Source organism: Scardinius erythrophthalmus, assembly GCF_964197995.2.
Source record: "Scardinius erythrophthalmus genome assembly, chromosome: 23".
In the NCBI taxonomy this organism is placed as follows: Eukaryota; Metazoa; Chordata; class Actinopteri; order Cypriniformes; family Leuciscidae; genus Scardinius; species Scardinius erythrophthalmus.
Window position 1 is genome coordinate 22,840,120 of NC_138243.1, and position 23,032 is coordinate 22,863,151.

At 37.6% G+C, this 23,032-nt stretch overlaps 1 protein-coding gene across 1 annotated transcript; it reads left to right on the forward strand.

Moving 5' to 3' along the window:
* Positions 1-10,822: 10,822 nt before the first annotated feature.
* LOC308683523 (olfactory receptor 10G4-like) lies at positions 10,823-11,782 on the forward strand (the record flags this gene model as incomplete). The annotated part of the gene is made up of 1 exon (XM_081353987.1): positions 10,823-11,782. One exon carries the CDS (start codon positions 10,823-10,825, stop codon positions 11,780-11,782), a length of 960 nt encoding a protein of 319 aa, XP_081210113.1.
* Positions 11,783-23,032: the final 11,250 nt, after the last annotated feature.

Below are 23,032 nucleotides of genomic sequence, written 5' to 3' on the forward strand. Positions count from 1 at the left end.
AGGTAATAGCAAAACCCGCGAAGTGGATCATTTTAATGTGAGATTACAACCCCTTCACACACAGGCAATAAAAAGGATTAATTTTAGAAGAAAAACTACATATAGCACCTTTAATGCACAGATCCAAACTTCTGACCATACACAATTTTTTGTCCCACCTTTTTACATTGACTGAATAAGACACAACTCTCTGATATCAGTGTTTACAGTTGTTTACTACACTTGTATAACAATATCTGATCTGTCTCAAATATGTAAAATATATATATATATATATATATATTTGAGCTAGTGTAAGCACATGTAACGCCCCCTTCCTGTCAATGGGAATTTTTATGGGTGATGCCCAAGTTCTTTAATATAATGGGTTTAGTTTAATTTGTGCTGCTATCTATTTTACTCCAAACCAAAAGGAAAAATTAAATGTAATTCACCACAATACAAAGAATTAACTCCAAATTAAATTTAATTAATTAAATTGAATTATCTGTCAATATTGGGTAAACAAACAAACAAAAGAAAAAATATATATCCTACTGTGTTATTCTTTTCAATAAAACTTCTGTCAAGACAAAAAAATGTGTCCTTTTCTCTTTTAAATGAAATTCACATGTGAATCAACAATCAATAAAATCAAGGAGACAAATAAAAGTTTTCAAACAAATAGATAACCTCCTAAGCCGGCAAATAATTCTTTAAATACCCCTTAGTTTCTGTTGCAGGCCTGTTCCGCTGCTTGGGTTCGTAGAGGCCAAAAACACACACGGCCGCTTCACTCAATTGAGCCACAAATAAAATAAAACAAAATAGGTACCTTTGCTGAAGATTTGGATCTATTAAATCACGATCGGTCACAGTCCATCGGGCTCCTAATCGGAATCCATCTCACCGTCGCGAGACGCACTCAACAGCCGTCAGCAGTGCGCCATTCGTCCAGCGGCTCGGACGCTTACCAACGCGGTATTTTTTCACACAATTTACACTTTCCAGAGAATTGTCTCGCCGACATCTCACATCTGTCTTCCTTCCTCTCTCGTGCATTCTCTGCCTCCCTTTCCGCTTCTCGTCCCTCCCCTCCTCATATCTGATAGGTTATTATTCACAAAGTACCCAATCACATTATAAAGAAAGAAAAATAACAGGCCCTTAGGTTATCTCTAAACACATTTTTCCACAGTACATTTAAACCAAACTTTATACATTTTTGTATACAACTTTGTAGAAAACTATTTAGATCTAAAACCTCTAACAGATTCCCACCTGGGCTACACTCTCCCGCCCTTTAAATGGTCCTCATGCCCCATGAGACCTAACATCTAGTAGATGAGAATTCAACCTATTTTAATTACTATTCCCCTATGAACAATAGTTAGGGGATGATCTGTAGTATTCCCCAACTCATCGTAAGTAAGTTTGAGGACAGGTTTCACTTTCCTTTGAGATCTTCTAGGGAAATTCACCTCAATTTGTTCTTCTACATCATTCATTGAATCATCTCTTTCTAACTGTGGGGGTTCTGGGCTTCTCTCATGCCCACCTGTTTTTTCCACATCCTGAAAACCTTCTACACCATTGCACAAATCTACAGTCTCGTCTGGAAGATTCACATCTGCGGTATGAATTTCTCCAAGTTCTTCCTCAAAAGTCTTGTTCTCATTTGTTTCAGGAATTTGCTTTTCAAGAGTCTCATGACACTCTTTTTCATGACAACATGTTTCAAACTCATTTTCTGTCTCACTATTCGCTTCATCGTCTCTTAGACTCTGTGATAGCAAAAAATGCATGTTATGACTGCCATCATAACGGGTACCTCTCTGATGTCGGGTCATAGGCCTTTTCATGGAAGGCTGTGGGTCTTCCTCTGGGGAGATCCTAACTGTCTGCCCAATAGGCAGTAAGTGATCTCTGTGCAGGACTCTTGAACGACCCATGCCACTCTCTGGCTTGACGGTGTATACAGGCAAATCTTGGTATTTATTAACCACCACATATGGCAACTGATTCCATCTACTTTGCAGTTTATGCTTTCCACGAAGACCAAGATTTTCCACTAACACTCTGTCACCTTTAGCCAACGTCTGGTGTCTTACGACTTTATCGTAAGCTTTTTTGTTTCTCATGTGCACTTTAGTTGCTGTTTCTTCTGCAAGATCATAGGCTCGTCTCAAATCTCTTTTCAGTCCGTCTACATATTGAGAATAACTGACTCTCTCTTCCTCTGTCTCAAAACAAATATCCACCGGTAGCCTAGCCTTCCTACCAAACATGAGGTAATACGGTGAATATCCGGTGGCGTCACTCTTCGTACTATTGTACGCATGTACAAGTTGACTCACATAACGACTCCACTGACGTTTTTGTGTAGTGTTCAAAGTTCCTAACATTGACAGCAACGTTCTATTGAAACGCTCTGGCTGTGGATCACCCTGGGGGTGATAGGGTGTTGTTCGGGATTTACGAATCCCTAAACTCTTCAAGAGTTCTTGGATCACTCTTCCTTCAAAATCCCGACCCTGATCCGAATGGATTCGGGCGGGTAATCCATAATGGACAAAAAACTTCTCGACCAACACCTTAGCAACAGTGACTGCTTTTTGATCTTTGGTAGGATATGCTTGTGCATATCTACTAAAGTGATCTGTGACAACCAGTATATTACTGAACCCTGCTGTAACAGTCTCCAGTGTCAGAAAATCAATGCACACCAACTCCATAGGACCCCCAGAATTTATCTGATGCAACGGAGCTGCCCTTGTACGAGTAGTCTTCCATGAAACACAATTGCCACAATTTTTCACATAGTTTTCTACCATCTGTGCCATTCGTGGCCAGTAGAACCTGTCTCTGATCAGACTTGTCGTGCGTTCCACTCCCAAATGGCCCAAATCATCATGTAAAGCTTTAATCACTTGTAACCGGAACTTGTCAGGTAACACTAATTGAAATGTTTCATTTCCTGATACATCCTTCACAACTCTGTGCAATAATCCATCCTTGATTTTCAGCTTCTCACTCTCACGCTTCATCAACATAACCTCTTGGGGATACTGACTCAAATCCGATGGCCACAAATCTGCACTCACAAACTTTTTAACCACTCCTGTGACATCATCCATGTCTTGACCCTTCCTCAAATCACCTCTAGTGAATTGTTCCAACTGCCCCATTCCAAGATTAGTTGCAAAAACGTATAGCTTAGGAATACCTTCAGCAGGCACCCCCAACCTGTCAACTAGTCGCTCTGCATTGGCTGAGTTTCCCAAATGGATACAATTGCATATTCCTTTCACCTCAACCTCTGAAAGATGTTTCCACATATCATTATGTGAGTCATTCCAGCGCCTTGATAGTAGATCCGCATCAATGTTTGTATGACCAGGACGATACTTAACCTCAAAATCATAAGTCGCCAAGGCAGCAAGCCATCTATGCCCAGTGGCATTGAGCTTTCCAGTGGTCAACATATAAGTAAGCGGATTGTTATCCGTCACAACAGTAAATTTCACACCATACAAATAGTCGTGAAATTTCTCCACCACCGCCCACTTAAGGGAGAGAAATTCAAGCTGGTGAATATGATACCTCTGTTCGGCAGCATTGAGCCCTCGGCTAGCAAATGCAACGGGACGTAGCCCCTCAGGATAAACTTGATTCAACACAGCCCCCAGTCCCTTCAGGCTGGCATCCACGTGCAAAACATATGGCCTTGTAGGATCAGCGAATGCTAATACAGGAGCATGAGTCAAACAGTCAATGATCTTATGGAAGGCTTCAGTGCAGGAATCAGTCCATCTAAGACCAAATGGTTCTGACTCATGATGGTAAGTTTGATCAGAGAGAGATTTTTGCTTTTTCCCTTTCCTAACCGGAGGATACCCCTTAGTAAGCTCAGTCAAAGGCTTAACTATAGCAGAGTAGTTTGCAACAAACCTCCTATAATAGCCACAGAAACCCAGGAAAGACCGGAGAGACTTCAGATCAGTTGGCTGCGACCATTTAGCAACTGCTTCGGTTTTATCTGGGTCAGTTGATACTCCATCAGCTGAGACTATATGACCGACATATTTGACCTTGTCCCGACATATCTGACACTTGTCCAATGAAACCTTGAGACCTACCTCCTCAAGGCGATCCAACACCTTTAGGAGTCTTTCCTCATGTTCCTCCAATGTAGCTCCAAACACAATAAGGTCATCAAGATATACTAGTACCTGGAGCAAGTTCATGTCTCCAACAGCCTTTTCCATAAGACGTTGAAATGTCGCAGGGGCCCCCGTAACCCCCTGCGGCATCCTCTCAAATTGATAAAACCCTAACGGGCAGATAAAGGCTGTTTTCTCTTTGTCTGATTCAGACATGGGTATTTGGTAATACCCATTTCGAAGGTCTAATACAGAGAACCAGCGGCTTCCAGCCAAACAATCTAGAGCATCATCAATCCGAGGGGTGGTATATTGATCGGGTACGGTCTTGCTGTTGAGGGTTCTGTAGTCTATACACATACGGATTTTGCCATTCTTCTTCCTAACAATTACTATAGGAGAAGCATACGGACTCCTCGACTCCTTGATAATCCCCGTCTCTAGCAAATCCTTCAAGTGTCTACGTACATCCTCTATATCTGCAGGAGCTATCCTCCTTGATCTTTCACGGAAAGGCCGAGTATCCGACAATCGGATGCAATGCTCCACCCCCTTGGCTAGTCCCACTTCCCACTCGTGTACGGAGAAAACATTGCGTTTCTGCACCAATTTCTGTCTAAGCCTCTCTTTCCATTCCTCAGGAATGGGAGAATCTCCAAAATCAATAAGGCTTGGGTCTATCTCCTCAGACTTACTCTCTCTCATCGGTGGAACAGCCATGTCCGCGACTTGAACATTCCCAAGCAAAGCACCTTCAGGTATGATAACTTCTCGCTTGGTCTCATTCTGTAAAAGCACAGAGAAATTCTCTCCATTTACAGCTGAAGCTAAAGCCACCATAGGTTGAACCATCAACCCTTGAGGCAGTGGGTTTAAATCATCAGCCTCCACCAGAACTATGCCCTTTGTCACTGGTTGGGAAAATTCTGCTTGACAACTGACACAACAAATGTCTTCTGGTGGAATGATTACTGAGCCAGGTCCTTTCCATTTCAGCCGACCCACAATGTCATCCTCACCAACCTGACTCACCTTGACCGCAGTAGACTCAGATAGGCTATCTGGTAGGAAGCTTTTTATATTGAAAACACGAACCAGATTGCTACCCTTCTCTTTGTCACAAAGAGCAAACAGTCTTTGGAACAAACTGGCGTTAGTCCCCAATATTACAGGAGTCTGATCAGGAGAATTTGGTCCAGGGCACACTAGAGCCAGCACTGACAAGGTTTCTAGAGTGCCAGTCAATTCTCTAGGAAATTGAACATCCACCACTACGTAACCTTGGTAGGGGTAACTTTCGTCACTAAGTCCCCAAATAGCCAATCCGGACACTGGATGAATAGGGATATGAGACAGATGTTTCTGGTACCATTTCTCAAATATAATGGTCACTTGTGACCCACTATCCAACAGTGCAGTGCAAGGTTGACCATTTACCTTCAGTGTCACCGTAGAAACTGGTCCCACCAACCCAGCCGGAATTGCAACTGATGCTATATTCTGGACCATCTGTGTTTTAACAGAGCAGTGTGTTGTCTCCTTGTCAGGACTATCATCAGTAGTACTTTGTTTCTCTTTAGCTTTCCGAAGGGAAGCTATAAGCTTCCGAATTACCTTCCTTTCATTCTGTGTAGCAGTGCATTTAGTTGAGATGTGACCATCCTCCCCACAACGGTAACAAAAAAAATCATCATTCTCTTGGGGATGAGGTTTCTTACTGCCACAATCACTCACTCTTACTTTCACAGCAGTAGCAGTAGCAGGTTGAACTGGCTCTCTACTTTCCAATGTCTTCACTTTCTGACTTAGTCTGTCAACTGTTTTCTGTAGAGCAGAGGCTTCGTTTGCTTTATCATCTGATGTACACGGCCTAACCAATACTTTTGTGTTAGCACCTTCTTTACTGACAGAGCCGGACTTCATTTTTAATTCAGACATTTTGGCTTGCAGAGCCCTCACATCGGCTCTAAGCTCTTGTAAATCAAAATCAGTTGCAGAGACACAATCCTGTGCTTCAACACTCCGAACCCTTGCATGGACTTTGCGTCGAGACCGTTCATATTCCTCCTCAACCCTAATTTGACTGAGCAATTCAAGAAAGGTAGGAGGGTTTGCTTTTTTCTCTTTGAGACGTAACTGCAAAAGCATAATGTCAGCCCCAACTGCTCCTCGCAACAATTGCTCAATTCTCACTCTATCCATATCCCGAGCACTTACACCCCCCTTCCTGACAACCTTAGTCAGAAAAGGTTCAAGCCTCTGTACATAGTCAGACAACAACTCTCCAGATTTTTGCTGAATGAGACGATATGCAAAATACAAATCTTCTCCAGTTTCTGGAGATCCAAAAGCCCTATCAACCGCAGAAATATAATCAGCTGAGTCAACTTCAGGGTTGCTAAACCGCAAGGACCTAACAATTTCTAGTGCAGGACCCCTCAGACTTTCTATTATTCTACGTCTCTTCTCCTTTTCAGGACAGTCACTGCCCTCTACCATCATTGTTGCCTAGGGTTGTAACGGTATGAGATTTTCACGGTATGATAATCGTCTCAGAAAATATCACGGTTTCATGATATACGGTATTAAACAATCCTTATTATTATTTTAATCATCTGCTACAATGCCCCTTAAATTAATGAAAACAGATAGGGTTTTTTGGTTGAACATATGGTTTATTAAAACAAACTTTTTTAATGAAAAAAAAAAACTTTTTTGTGTGAGTCTATCTTTTGGAAAAAATAAGAAAGAAAAAATAAATTCCCATTTGAACAAACATGTCTAATCAATTGAATTCATAAAACCTTAAATTATTTTTATTCTTAATTTATTAATTATTATTTAAGTTAATTATAAGATAGTAGAGTCTTATGAAATGTATTTTATTTCCTCAGAAATTCTGGGTAACTTGTCTGATATAATTTGTCTGGATTCTATGATTTAATACAAATATATTATTGAAAATGCAATCAGATGAAATGTAACAACTTTTGTTTGTCTGGATAGGGTTACTAAATTAAAACAGACACAAAACTATATTTCTTAATGTTTAAATAAACTTTATTATTGTTGTTGTTATAACTAAGCTATATTCTATTGTACAATAGTAACATTTCTTTAAGCTAAATCGAACTTTTATTTTGACAGGTTGTACTAAACACCTATGAGTTTCAGTCAGAGTGTATTTGATGATGATTCTTTTAAATAAAAGCAGAGCAGCTCTGGATATGTTCATGTGTTCACGTCCTCATATGAGTGAGACGGCAGACGCTTTAAACACCATGAGCGTCGTCACACATATTTGAGTATGTACTAGGCGAAATGGCGCTGCTCATTCACACAGAACAAGCAGAATATACAGGGTGGGCCATGTATATGGATACACCGTAATAACATGGGAATGGTTGGTGATATTAAAGTCCTGTTTGTGGCACATTAGTATATGTGAGGGCTCGGACATATCTTTATGCCTGTCGGACTCGGGTCGGGTTCGGTTACTGCTCTTTCGGACGCGTGCCGGGCTCGGACAGAAAAATTCGGCCCGATCCGCACTCTAAACCCATCTTCGAGGAAAATCCCGCGTTCGTTTTTCAGATAACAAAAGTATAACGTTACTTGTTTTCGGCGGGGGAAAACCATAGGGGAAAACGAGCGCACATGTATGGGTGGAGTCTAAGCAGTCAAGTGAAAAGAAGTTGCATATGCGCAGATGAGATCTGGTTTAATTTTTTTTTTTTCAAAACCGTGGATTGGCAAATATTTACGATATGATAATCGTACATGCCAATATCGTGATAAATCGTCATACCGGTATACCGTTACAACCCTATTGTTGCCTGTTCAATCCAATACTCAACTTGTTCCTCTCCCATTGGGGTAGGAGTGATACCAGAAAACACTCGAAGTCGACGGTAGCTGTGACTCTCAGCCATACTTCTGTTAGACTGCTTCATCACTTCAGCCATAGCATGAATGAAGAATTCATCAGTACCTTTAGCAGATGTTGAAGTAGCCACATAATCCTGGAGATCAGCAACTGTTTTACCTTCAGCTTGCAAAAAATTCTGTAGTTTGCCAACAAAGTCATCTGACGAATCAGGCCTCTGATCCACCACTATTATGTGCCACACAGTAGTGCCATCATCACTCCTCACTTCAGGAGGAATAATCTGTGGGTTTATTTCTTCCCTACATTCACATAGAACCAGCAAACCTCCTGCTTCAACACTGAAAGTCCTTCCTCTTACTCTTACACGACCCCAACAGCGCACAGTTTGCATCAGTTCTTCAATCTGGCTTATACTGACTTCCTCTGCAACCCCAGCAATCATTACAGCATGAGCTGGATCAAGTTGTTCTCCTTTACACCAACTACTGAGTGTATATTGGTATTTGCGGACCAATGCAGGCTCCATGTTTATTCTCACAAATGACAACAAGAGAAGTTAGACACAACTGAACATCCTAGATAACCACAAACTTATGAAACCCATCCCAGCGGTGCCTCCATTTTATGTAACGCCCCCTTCCTGTCAATGGGAATTTTTATGGGTGACGCCCAAGTTCTTTAATATAATGGGTTTAGTTTAATTTGTGCTGCTATCTATTTTACTCCAAACCAAAAGGAAAAATTAAATGTAATTCACCACAATACAAAGAATTAACTCCAAATTAAATTTAATTAATTAAATTGAATTATCTGTCAATATTGGGTAAACAAACAAACAAAACAAAAAATATATATCCTACTGTGTTATTCTTTTCAATAAAACTTCTGTCAAGACAAAAAAATGTGTCCTTTTCTCTTTTAAATGAAATTCACATGTGAATCAACAATCAATAAAATCAAGGAGACAAATAAAAGTTTTCAAACAAATAGATAACCTCCTAAGCCGGCAAATAATTCTTTAAATACCCCTTAGTTTCTGTTGCAGGCCTGTTCCGCTGCTTGGGTTCGTAGAGGCCAAAAACACACACGGCCGCTTCACTCAATTGAGCCACAAATAAAATAAAACAAAATAGGTACCTTTGCTGAAGATTTGGATCTATTAAATCACGATCGGTCACAGTCCATCGGGCTCCTAATCGGAATCCATCTCACCGTCGCGAGACGCACTCAACAGCCGTCAGCAGTGCGCCATTCATCCAGCGGCTCGGACGCTTACCAACGCGGTATCTCGCTCCGTTCAGCAGTTCAAGGGACTCCAGTCACCAAAGTCTCCGAAATAACATCCGTTGCCGTTCTCCTTCACAATGAACGCGACCATAGACGGTTCACGCCGAATGTACTGGCTCGCCGCCAGTGGTTCGTGTGTGTATGCCTGTGACGCACTTTTAAATAAACTCGAACTTCGCTGTCACGCTTGGCCAGCAGTAACTCAGTTCAAAGTCCACTCTAATATCCTTGAGATGAACTATAATACATACATTTTTTTCCACACAATTTACACTTTCCAGAGAATTGTCTCGCCGACATCTCACATCTGTCTTCCTTCCTCTCTCGTGCATTCTCTGCCTCCCTTTCCGCTTCTTGTCCCTCCCCTCCTCATATCTGATAGGTTATTATTCACAAAGTACCCAATCACATTATAAAGAAAGAAAAATAACAGGCCCTTAGGTTATCTCTAAACACATTTTTCCACAGTACATTTAAACCAAACTTTATACATTTTTGTATACAACTTTGTAGAAAACTATTTAGATCTAAAACCTCTAACAGATTCCCACCTGGGCTACACACAGCTGAAAAGAACACCATTTTATGCTTAATGCATTGATAATCGTCCTTAAACGCCATCACATCCTAACTCTGCTTTCATTTAAACACTGAAAAATTGGTCCCTTAAGTATTTGACACAGGTTTGACGTCTGTGGTGGCAAATATTATTGGCATTAGCGAGTTTTGTAGTTGATTGCTACATGCATGATTTTTTTATATATTGATTCATCAACAGAAATCATGCTGAAATAAATGTATGTTATGATGTGAAATTAGGTCATTGTATTTAATCAATGTGATGCCACTGAACATATTTAATCTCATTAAATTATTATGAAATCAACCTAGGCTAAAATAATACAATAGGCTGCGTAGATACTATATCAGGGTCTATGCAAAACAAAGAAAACAAATACAAAAACTGCTAAATAAATATTACAAAAATATTTATTACATAACATTTTATGTTGAACTATGGCTTGTTTATGATCAGCCTTGAACTGTTATGAACTATTGTGTTTTGAACAAACTTCCATGTTTAATCACGGTTGCTAAGAAACCATGACGTATCTGTCACACTATAAACATATAAAAGGCAGGACATCAGTCTGTACTGGATGAGAAGAACATCTCAGAATCTCTTGCATGCTATTTTAATATTCACTGATTAGAAATTCAAATGTTTTTGAGTACCTAAAGAAAAACGCCTAAAGAAGAATGTTATTCATATTTACTCTTTAACATGACTGAAACTCTTTTTGTATTTCTTTTGAAACTGTACTTCAACTTTTCCAGTTTTCATCACCTTGCTGTTACAGACACTGTCTGCATCTTTTCCTTCACAGGAGCTTTTTTCCTGTGCATATATGAGTACATCAAGACTTTAACTGATTTTGACTTGTCCCTTGTAGATAGTGTATTTTAATGTGCTTGTGTCAATTTCTTTAGCAGTGGACTGAAAATGGCAAATTACACTGTGAATAATGTAGACGGCTTCATAATCACTGGATTTGATCACCTGCAGAATCAAAAGCTCCTTGGATTCCTCATCTTAATAACCTACATGCTTATATTGCTTGGGAACGGCATAAATTTGTGTATCATCTTGACTGACAGACATTTACACAAACCAATGTACATATTAATCTGTAATCTAGCTGTCGTTGACATAATGTACTCCTCTACCTGCAGCACAACCATGATCTCAGTGCTGCTGGCTGAGATTAAAACTGTGTCATACTACTCTTGTATCTCAAGGATGTTCTTCTATCATCTTGGTGATTTCACAGTATGCATGGCTCTGACATTAATGGCAATTGACCGACTTCTTGCAATTAGACTTCCTTTAAGGTATCACAGCATTGTAACAAATTCACGAACGTTTCTGCTAATTTTTCTGACTTGGCTCATTACTATCACTCTAATGGGTGTTTTGACTTCTGTGGCAGACAATCTCCCATACTGTCAGCCTGTTATCAGATATGTCTTCTGTGATTATCCGTCCATGATCAGAGCTGCTTGTGTCAATCCTGAACCATATTTTTTCTTGCCTGCAATGATTAATCTGTGGTGGTTCTGTGGACAGTTTCCGTTTATTATGTGCACTTATGCTGTTCTGGCGTATAGTGTGGCTAAACTCTCCAATAATGCAAGCAAAAAGCAAATGATCAACACTTGTTTGAGTCACCTAATTGTCTTGTTTAGTTATTATGCACCGAAAATGGTCTCAGGATTACTAACTCGAATAGGAGTTGTGCTTCCTTTAACAGAGAGAAATGCAATATTAATTATTTCCTCATTAATTCCCCCCCTAATAAACCCCACTGTTTATTGCACCAGGACTAAAGAGATCAGGAAACGATTAGCAGATGTATTTTTGCACAAAAAAGTTGCACCAAAGCATTTAAAGGTTTTATCATAATAGATTATTATTTTCTTTCTCATGTCTAATTGTGATTGCTGTTTTGTTTTTCAATAATGTCTTTTCTGATGCTCCTGCTCAATTTAGAGATTATGTCAAAGCATAGACTTGCTGATACATTGTAGTGTAATGGACAGTATTTGATGAAATTCATAATGTAATGTACAACAGAACATCTTTGGAGATACCTGCCACAGAAAAAAAACTTGAAAATATCATAATTTTACTTTTTAACTATACAGTAGCCTAAATACTTTGTCAGATTTGTTGTTTCATGTATGTTATGATCAGAGGAGAACCATCAGCGCCCTAGGCATCCAGAAAGGGCCTAAACTATTGTAAAAATTGTATTTACAAACCTTTAAATTAAGTTAAAAAAAAGTGCAAAAAAAATTTGTCATCAGTTCTGTTATTTTAGAAATGTATAATATGACAATAAACATCTAAATCTTTTTGAGGAAATAAACCCTTCAAATCTGCCTATTCAGTTTGTGTTGTGTAGACACTTTCTATGGTGGCCGAGAGAGCTCAACACGCTGCAACTGAAGAAAACACATGCAATAGAAAGATCACCCAATTAAGAAAACATCTTCATCAGTTTTACAACACATGTGTTCTCCAAACACTCACAGCACAACCAAATACAGAAAAGCACTGCAAAAGTTCACAACACAACCTGTTATCAGATTGGGGGGTCAACACCAGCAGGGACGGCAGAGCAGAACCTAGCCTAGAACAGGGATCAACCGTTGGGCGTACTTATTTCTTGATGTCTGTGTGTGCCTTCTGTTATGATGACACAGGAATGAAACAGAGAGAGAATCCATATGCAAGCATACTTTTAATAAAACAAACAGGTAATACAGGCAGACAACAGGCAGACAACAGGCAGACAACAGGCAGACAACAGGCAGACAACAGGCAGACAACAGGCAGACAACAGAACTTAGAACAGGAACATGGAAACAGCTACAACGACCAACAAACAACAACTGAAGCAGAGAGGTTTAAATACACAGGCAAACAAGCTAAACAAGATAACAAGGGGGCAGGGCTAATTAGAAACACCTGGGGAGACTAATAAATAAGAAAATCTACAAAGGACTACAAAACATGCACAGGACAGGAAATAACAAATCCACACAAGACAAGGGGAATAGAAGACAGGAATCGTGGCAGGTTATAAAGTACTTTAGTATTATTAGTAGTATCTATTTTTAACCAAAATGGGGAGATGATAGCGATATGGAGCGCTAAACACTCTCATGTCATTTCTGTTTCATTCATACTGCAAGCCCAGTAGATTCATCCCTTGCACAGAAAGTCCACAAGTGAGATTCATAGAAGTATTAAACTTATAACATTTCAGGAAATGCCTTATATGGATATAATAAAATGCAAATACAGATGTTTTGACTGATGAAACATGAAGACAAGCAGATGATAGCGATAATATAGCTGTGTTCATCAAGCTATCTCAGGTATTTCATAAGAATGATGTATGTCTTTAAAGAGATAGTTCACCCAAAAAGGAAAATTAGCCCATGATTTATTCACCCTCAAGTCATCCTAGATGACATTCTTCTTTCAGAACAATAGAAAGGTTCTTGGAAGAGCCAGAACATTTTTAAAATATAACTCTTATTGTATTTGTCTGAAAGAAGAATGTCACGTACACCAAGAAGGACTTGAGGGTGAGTAAATCATGGGCTAATTTTCATTTTTGGGTGAACTAACTGTTTAATGCAATGCTAATCAATATAGCTTGTATCATAGAATTTAATAAAATAATATATTCTCACTCTGTGTTTAGAAGCAACATGAAACCACAGAAGTATTTTCAAACACGACTGACATGTATTGTGATTTTGGAGCAAAACATGATATTAAACTCATAATAGTGTAGTGTTTGACAGTATGCAAAGCAAACATACTAGCTTCCCCTGTTGTCAAGAGCGATTGTTTTATTACTAATTTTGAAAAGTAAGTTTAAAAGTAAGTCCAGGTAAGATCATTTGAATGTTTTCATTTGAATCATTTCATAATTGAAAGCAAAGAAGGTTAAGAGAGAGGTCCGATAAAAAAAAGAGAGATTTACAACAGTATGAATAAAAAAAAGTGCCAGTAAAAAATAAAATTAAGTGGGGTATGGTTAACATGTTAAATTAAATTATCTTTCTTTTTTTCTTTCATTCTACCGAAAATGTGCTGCAAGCCCACTGTAATGAAGTATACTTTTACATGCATCTGATTGACAGATAAATCATGCGATCTTATTTCACTGTTGTTGAGGTTTTTTTCAGCTTTGTTCAAAGCTTAAGTAAGTTCAGTGATTCATCACCCAGAAAGTGTACCTTCCCTGGGGGCCGCCATTGATTAGCAAACCATCACCTGCTGTTAGCATTCCATTGACTCCCATTCATTTTGGCGTCACTTTGACAGCGAATAACTTTACATCTGAGGCATTTAAAGACTCCATTTGTCCATTATTTATTTCTAAAGAAACACGACAATGTATAAAAGGCTCCATTACCTTGTATCTTACGTTATGGCCCCGTAGAAGCAGTTTTTGTAAAAATAGGCTAATGTTTGAGTCATAACCACACGACTCCACACGACAGGAGGAGAAGCTCGGAGGCAATTGGGGGGACGTGGAGGCATAAAGTTACTCCTGCTCCTAGCTCATGGACAGCTCCTACTCACGTTCTCCGTCTCTGCAAGATTGGGAAGGGAATGATTCAGATTTCTCTTGGCACAGCTACTAGAAGACAGACAGGTTGCTCACGTCACATCTACGTCCCCTTACGAAAAAGAAGTTTATTCAAGTGTGCTATTAGTATACTTCTTATCAACTAAAAATAGTCTAATTTTTATGTACTTCTCAGAAATATACTTTATGTACTTCTCAGAAATAAACTTCAAATTCCACTTAAGTATACTTGACTTATACTGACAGAAAAGTCTAAGTATATTTGGCCTCTACTTGTTGATCGAGATATACTTAAAGGTATAATTAAGTATACTAAGCATTCTTGGTTTGTACTTGTGTTTACTAGTTTGATTGAGTAACTTATTAAATACTTTTTTTTTTTAACATAATATTAGACACTGTCTTATAAACTAACATGTTCAAGTTTATATAGTAACAAGCTTTCAGGTGGAATAGTTTATAGAGTAATGGAACTGAACCTGATCTTGTACACAGCGATAATAATTCCGTACGAAAAATACGTTTATTCAAGTGTTCTATTAGTATACTTCTTTTCAACTAAAAAGAAAGCATACTATCAGGCTACATTTTATATACTTCTCAAAAATATACTTTATGTACTTCTCAGAAATATACTTAAGTGTACTTGACTTATACTGAGAGAAAAGTCCAAGCATATTTGGCCTCTACTTGTACTCAATCTTTTGATCGAGATATACTTACAAGTTTAGTTATTCAAAATATACTTGGCTTGTAGTTGTGTTAACTCTTTTGATTGAGTAGCCTATTAAATATACTTTTTTACATAGTTTTTCATATACAGTCTTATGAAACTTACATTGTTTGAAAAATATTGATTAAAATATTGATATAAAACCCATGAAGAGAAAACGACTGTGAAGCTTTGTTGGTGTTGGACTCGATCTACTCCATCTGTGTTTTGATCATCGTTCTGAATCTGATCAAGGTGTAGTCTTTGACAAAAATGAGATTTTTCTCATCTTTTTTGTTTAAAATGTTGCCTTTATTTATGAAACTTACGAACATTCAAGTGTTGATAAAAAAGGTAGTAATTTTTTTTTCAAATTAAAGTACAGTTAAAGGTATTTTTCAAGAGTAAAAAATAACATTAAAACATAGTAGTATAGGCCTACTGCAAGTGCAAAAAATATATATAAATAGTAAACTATAAGTATAATGTTAAGTTCACTTAAAGAAAACTTGTAGTATAAAACTACTAAACTAGTAGTTTACTGAGAGTATACTTAAATAGTAAACTACTAGTATACCCATAAGTTCACTTGCAGTGCACTTAAAGTTTACTACTGTTACACTTATAGTACACTTAAACACACACTTTTATATACTTCAAGTGGGCCAATTTAGTCCCAAGCGGTATTAAAATATTACACTTACAAGTTTACTACTAGTACATATTGACATTAGTATACTTACTACATAAAGTATACTTAAAAATATACTTGAACATTACTCAAGTATACTTCATAAAATGAACTTGAAGTATACTTCTTTTTCGTAAGGGTCGTCAAGCTCAGTCTGCGCAGTACGCTCAGACATCAGGAAGTGAGTGCTTCTAATTGACTTCACTTTTCTCCGTTGAAGTCTATGGGGTCGCTATGTCCATTTCTTTAACTGTCTATGGTCAAATGTTAGCTCGCCCTGTTGCTCCGTCGGCACCTACTGTATGTCAAAGTAGCCTACTTTGTACTTTTGGTGAAAAATAAATGTAGCGAAGTTGAATACTTTATTTTTATTCAACTCAAGTAAGAGTAAAAGTACCACAATTTAATTATACTCAAGAAAGTAGAAAAAATTGAAAAATCTTCTCAAGTACTGTAATTAAAGTATTTGTAATTAGTTACTTTCCACCTCTGATATTATTGTTATAGATTTCGTCATTGGAGTGAATGGACTTTGTAGACAATAAAGAAGCTGCCGTCAGACAGTATGAAATAAGAAACTAGATCTCTCTAGTGAGCATGCATGGCTCTATTAATAAACAGTTAATGAATTGTTTTCATTCAGTCTTTTCCCAACAGAGACATTATTGACACAATCTATTATTCAATTATGTTAGATCATCAGTATATTAAACCCTTGACACCCTTGCGCCCTTGAGCAATGTCACTCAAATGGGACTTGAAATCTTCTAATAATATTATATTGATAATGATCAGATTTATTTCTTAAGCATTCCATAAAAAATCACTCTTTTCACAACCAGGAACAGGATTAGTGAGATGAAGCTACCCATCGGGAGCACCTGAACTTTTCCTGGTGGGCCGCCCACCAAAAAGAGTGGCCCACCATGTTGCATGTTGCATTATGATACAGTATATATATTGTTAAGCTTACTACTATGAGCTTTTAGATGTTTTTTCATGTTTTTAAGGTTTTTTTTTTTTTACAAATACAATAGTTTGTTCTTAATATTATTATTATCGTTGTTGTTGTTGTTGTTATTATCCACCTTATTCCTACGCCCCTTGACGCTTTGCGCGAATTACGGGTGTTACTTCTGTTAAGCTGTAAACAATCAGTGAAAAGACTCTCTCTATGAACGCAATACATTAAAAAAGTGTCACAATGAGATGACATTACTCACCCTTCAACCATCGAACATTAAAAGGAAATTTAAAAGTGTAAAAGCATCAATGTGGTACTTTCAATAGACCAAATAACCCCAAAAGCATGAGTCCACAGCAATAACGGATGGGTTAAATATCATAAATATATATAAATATATATATCTGTAGGCTATAATGTAACTTATGTTGCCTTAATCAAAAATGTTCATTAACTTCAGTATTACGTGATACTATTTCAAAGTGATTTCCGTCATTTTGACAGATTATTGCATTTACCTGTGAAAACAAACCTGGAAAGAGACGTGAGGATTTGAGGAGAATAACAAGAGATTCTTTGTGCATTCCAGTGAATTATTAATGGAATATATCGTAAATTAAATTCGGGAGAACAGACCACAAATGTGCAGTATACAGTATGTTGTCATTTTTCATACTTTTACAGCGGATTGCAAAGAAAAAAAAAGAAAATAGTCATGAGGAAAAGAAAGCAGCGACTGAAAAGAGCTCTTGCCATTGATGTTCTTGTTATAACATGTCACGTTAAAATACCAAGTATAACTTTATTCTCATGATGTCTGAAATTACTCGTTTCAGCCTTTATGAATGGAAGTTCCCCAAACCGGAAGTGCCACCCATAATTCAAAACGCAGTAAGGTCGTCAGGAATGAGGTGGACAGAAACTATAATTCCATGGTAATGAGAAGCATGGTTTTTGCCCGTGTAATGATACAGTTAAACTGGATTCTGTCCAAGAACTAGCCTATATAAAACATTTCATTGGGGCAACAAAGGAGAATTTAAGAGCTTTATAGCCTGGATCCCATGAATAAAGGATGAAGCTATGGCTTTTTCTTCTGTGTAGATATGATCAGTTCTAATAAAATTTAATTGAAGTAAAATATTTACTCAATAATTAACACAGCCAATATAATGCAATATAATGCAGCTCTGATGATTCCCCTCTTCTAGAATACCTTCTAATCATGAAACTATTTAAAGTAAACTCCTTAATGCAGTTGTATGCTCAAAAGTTGTTGCTGTTTCAGGAAACCTGTTTGCTTTGACTTCACATCTGGTGTTAATGCATTTATGCTGTTAATGTGTCAGCCTGGAATATCCTACATATAGGCTTACGTAATATTAAAATTGAATATTCAGTGTATATTCGTTGTATCTCTGTAAAAAAAAACACCAAGATGTGGCACCAAGATGAGCTACTTTGAAGGGGGCCCTTGGGTTTGCTATAGCCCCAGGGCCCTGCATGTTCTTAATCCGGGCCTGAGGATGACACTACACTCAAACTGCAGATAGAATAGTTCACTCAGTGTAATCATCTTCTGAGGAATTACATATAGACACACAATATCTTCCATAACGTGTAGGCTGTTTAATGTAGTGTTCATTTAGTTAACAACTACGATGAAAAATGTTCATCGACAAGCTTTTTCCCCATGACTAAAGCAAGACAATGATGAAACTACACCAAGGTCATTAAACGATAACTGTAACTGTAATATCAACATGCAATATTATTGACGAAAAAAGACAAGATCAAAATGTAGTTATAGATCAAAAAAACTCCTGAAGCATCTCTTCCACAAAGGCTCTTTTATCCTTCCTGTTGCTCTTTAACAGAGTGGTTCCCATTCTACATGGTTCGGACATTCCATGCTCCAATGTGGATCTAATGTTTGGGCTGAGACTGTCTGTCACACTCCTAACATCCTGCTGTTGGCCTTTGTCAGAAGTGGTCATACTGCAGGTTGGTTCTGCCATTTGGCTTGAGTCCACTGCAGGCTCTGTGTTGTTATTTGCAATTGTCACAGATTCTGTTACAGAAAGGTGGTGTTGTTTTTTTACAGGGTGAGGATGTTGGCGCCACAACTAACCCCCAACCTGCAGGATCAGGTGTTGTCCTTAGTTTGTTCCTTCGCCTGAGACCAATCTATAGCATGGCTGAACCTGCCAGGAATCTGAATCCCTGCCAACGCAGCTCCCAAAGTCACAAGGACACACAAATCCCTACAGCACGGCAAGGTGAAAACGCAAGTGGGCTTCATAGGACAATACCATTTAGTGGCCCTAATAGTTGTCCAGTAAGTTTTCATGGAAGCTATTCAGAGAGAATATCAGTGGAATGTGGAGTTCCTCAAGGGAGCTGTCTAGGACCACTCATGTATTCCATTTTTACTAATGATTTGCCTCTTGTTTTAAAATAAAACGCGAAATTAAAAATGTATGCAGATGATATTACAGTATATGCACCAACATCTGCTGAATTGACTGCCATTTTGAAAGAGGAGTTCGATACTATAGGAAAGTGGATTTTAGAAAACAAACTTATACTAAATACATCTAAAATAAAGAGTATAATATTTAATAATATAAATATGCTCCCCAAAGCAAAAACTAATTTCCTCAAACATGCAGTAGTATAGGACAATGAAAATGTTTGACAATACCATTGTCATTAATTGGAATAACACAGAAATAAAATTTAAAAGGCAGGTAAAAGCGCACCTTATCATATTTATAGGAGGTTATGTACATAAGTTAGTTGGATGTTTTTTAAGTGTTAGACCTGGTGTTTGTTTAGACAAATCTGTGTTGATTTTGGACCCTGATTTGTTATTGATAGTATTTGTAATGCCTTTTGTGTATGTGATAATAAATAATGTATGTTTTTATGTGTTGTGTGGACCCCAGGAAGACTAGCTATGCTCTTGGGCATAGCTAATATGGATCCAAATAAATTAACAAATATGAGGTACCAGGTGTAAACTCATTTCTAACACCTACGTTTTCTTTTAAATAAGGCAGCAATATTGTTGCCCAGTTCAGCCCAAGAACCATGTTACAAACTGGTGTGACCACAAGCTGGCAAATCACTACAACATAAGCTGATGTATTTGAGTTTCTAAATGCCTGATTAGGTTTATGAAAACTGTAACCTATAGCTTTATATAAATTACACAGAAATCCTATTTTCTTATTAAACAGACACTGATGTTTTGAGGGGAGGGATGCTCACTGATTAACACATTAGAGGTTTGATGTCATGAGTTTATGTAACTGCAATAAACCCTGTCACTGTTGTTTGTCTGAAGAGTGTCAACATACAGTACTTGCTACATGTACCTAATTTGTTCTCTGGAGACACTAGACAAACCCTGAAGATTGCACTGATGGGAAACCAGACCTGAGAGAATTATCACTCAGAGATGAAGTAAATAAGTGACAACACCCAATTATCTAAACAATGACATTCAAAACAAGTTGTCTTTAAATGTCTGTGACTTTAAACTACATCACAAATTATTAAGATCAATAAAGGTCAAAATGTAATTATGAATTAATTTTGGATTTAACATTAAAGTAGAGTCCAGGGTAGGTTTATGGTTAATTAAAAAAAAAATAATAATAATAATAAATATATATATATATATATATATATAACACTTTTTTAAAAAAAATAAAGTGAATAGAATATTTTTGGAAAACACAATGGTTTGTGCGACACAGAGGACAATACAATTGAACACTGCAGTCAAACAGTAACGCAAAAAATCCAGAGCAGACGAAGATGATTCCAAGGTTTATTAAACAGGTACTAACAAAAGAGCCAACAATACAAAACAGCATGCTAAGCACAAACAATACCAGTCACTGAACAACTACTTTCTTCTTCTTCTTCTTCTTCTTCTTCTTCTTCTTCTTCTTCTTCTTCTTCTTCTTCTTCTTCTTCTTCTTCTTCTTCTTCTTCTTCTTCTTCTTCTTCTTCTTCTTCTTCTTCTTCTTCTTCTTCTTCTTCTTCTTTTTGGCGCATTGCATTCAGTCACTGAACTGAAGACAAGCAGGAACTAAATACACAGATGATAACGAGACAATGACAGACAGCTGTGATGATAGTTAGTGTCAGGTCAGGTCAGGTCAAGTTTATTTATATAGCGCTTTTCACAACACAGGTTGTATCAAAGCAGCTTCACAGTAATAAATTAGAACAATACATCAATGTTTGTTTCTAGTGGAACGTCTACGTTCGGTAATGCTGATCAATAGTATCGTTGATTGATTAATTCAATTAAATATCCCCAAATATCCCCAACTGAGCAAGCCAAAGGCAACAGTGGCAAGGAACCGAAAAACTCCATCAGGTGACCTAATGGAGAAAAAAAAAAAACCTTGGGAGAACCCGGGCTCAGTCGGGGGCCAGTTCTCCTCTGGCGTTTATGAACTAGAGGTCGGATTTAACTGTAGGATTAAAAGTATTATATGAATGCCTGGCTGAAGAGATGCGTCTTTAATCTAGTTTTAAACTGGGAGAGCGAGTCTGAGCAACGAACAGTATCCGGAAGACTATTCCAGAGTTTTGGTGCTAAATGTGAAAATGCTCTCCCTCCTTTGGTGGATCTGGATATCCTAGGTATGACCAAAAGCCTCGAATTTAGTGACCTTAAAGAGCGCGATGGATTATAGGGCGATAGAAGATCGGTTAAATAGACTGGAGCTAAGCCGTTTAGGGCTTTATAAGTCAGTAGCAATACCTTGTAATTAATACGGGACTTTATAGGTAACCAATGTAGGGATGATAAAATCGGTGTTATATGATCATATTTTCTTGATCTAGTTAGAACTCTAGCGGCGGCATTTTGGACTAACTGTAGCTTGTTTATTAAGGATGCAGGACAACCGGCTAATAACGCATTACAGTAATCTAGTCTCGAGGTCATGAATGCATGAACTAACTTTTCTGCGTCAGAAACTGATAGCATATTACGTAGCTTAGCAATGTTTCTAAGGTGGAAAAAGGCTGTTCTTGTAACATATGAAATATGATTTTCAAAAGACAGGTTGCAGTCTAATATAACACCCAGGTCTTTTACTGTAGAGGATGAAGTAACAGGACATCCTACTATGTTAAAGTTGTATTGTGAGAGGTTTTGTGGGTGGTTTTTTGAACCGATAAGTAGTACCTCTGTCTTGTCTGGATTTAATAAAAGAAAATTATGCGTCATCCAATCTTTTATATCTTTAACACACTCTGTCAATTTGGATAATTTAGCGTTTTCATCTGGCCGTGATGAAATATAGATTTGAGTGTCATCAGCATAACAATGGAAACTAATTCCATGTTTCCTTATAATATTTCCAAGTGGTAGCATATATATTGAGAATAATAGAGGGCCTAACACAGATCCCTGCGGCACTCCATAGTTTACTGGAGTTATGATAGATTTTTCTCCATTTAAATAAACAAAATGGTAGCGGTCAGATAAATACGATCTAAACCAGCTTAATGCTTGTCCTTGAACACCAGTATAATTTTGTAGTCGATCTAAGAGTATTGTATGATCTATAGTATCGAACGCAGCACTAAGATCAAGTAAAACTAATATTGAGATACAGCCTTGGTCAGAAGCTAAAAGTAAATCATTTGTGATTTTAACGAGCGCAGTTTCAGTGCTATGATGCGGCCTGAATCCAGACTGAAACTTTTCATAGGTGTCATTTTCTTGTAAGAAAGAGCCCAGTTGAGCGGACACAACTTTTTCTAGTATTTTAGACATAAAAGGTAGATTTGAAATGGGTCTATAATTTACTAGATTATTCGGATCTAATTGTGGTTTCTTAATGAGAGGTTTTATAACTGCCAGTTTAAATGTTCTTGGAACATGACCTAAAGATAAAGACGAGTTAATAATATTGAGGAGAGGCTCTTCCACTACAGGTAACACTTCTTTCAATAGTTTAGTTGGTATGGGATCTAATAAACATGTTGTTGTTTTAGAGGAAATGATAAATTTATTTAACTCTTTTTGTTCTATAGTTGAAAAGCACTGTAATTGTTCTTGCGGCGTGATAATTGAGGCTGAATTATAAGGCGCGATTGAGGATTGAACGTTTACAATTGTGGTTCTGATGTTTTCTATT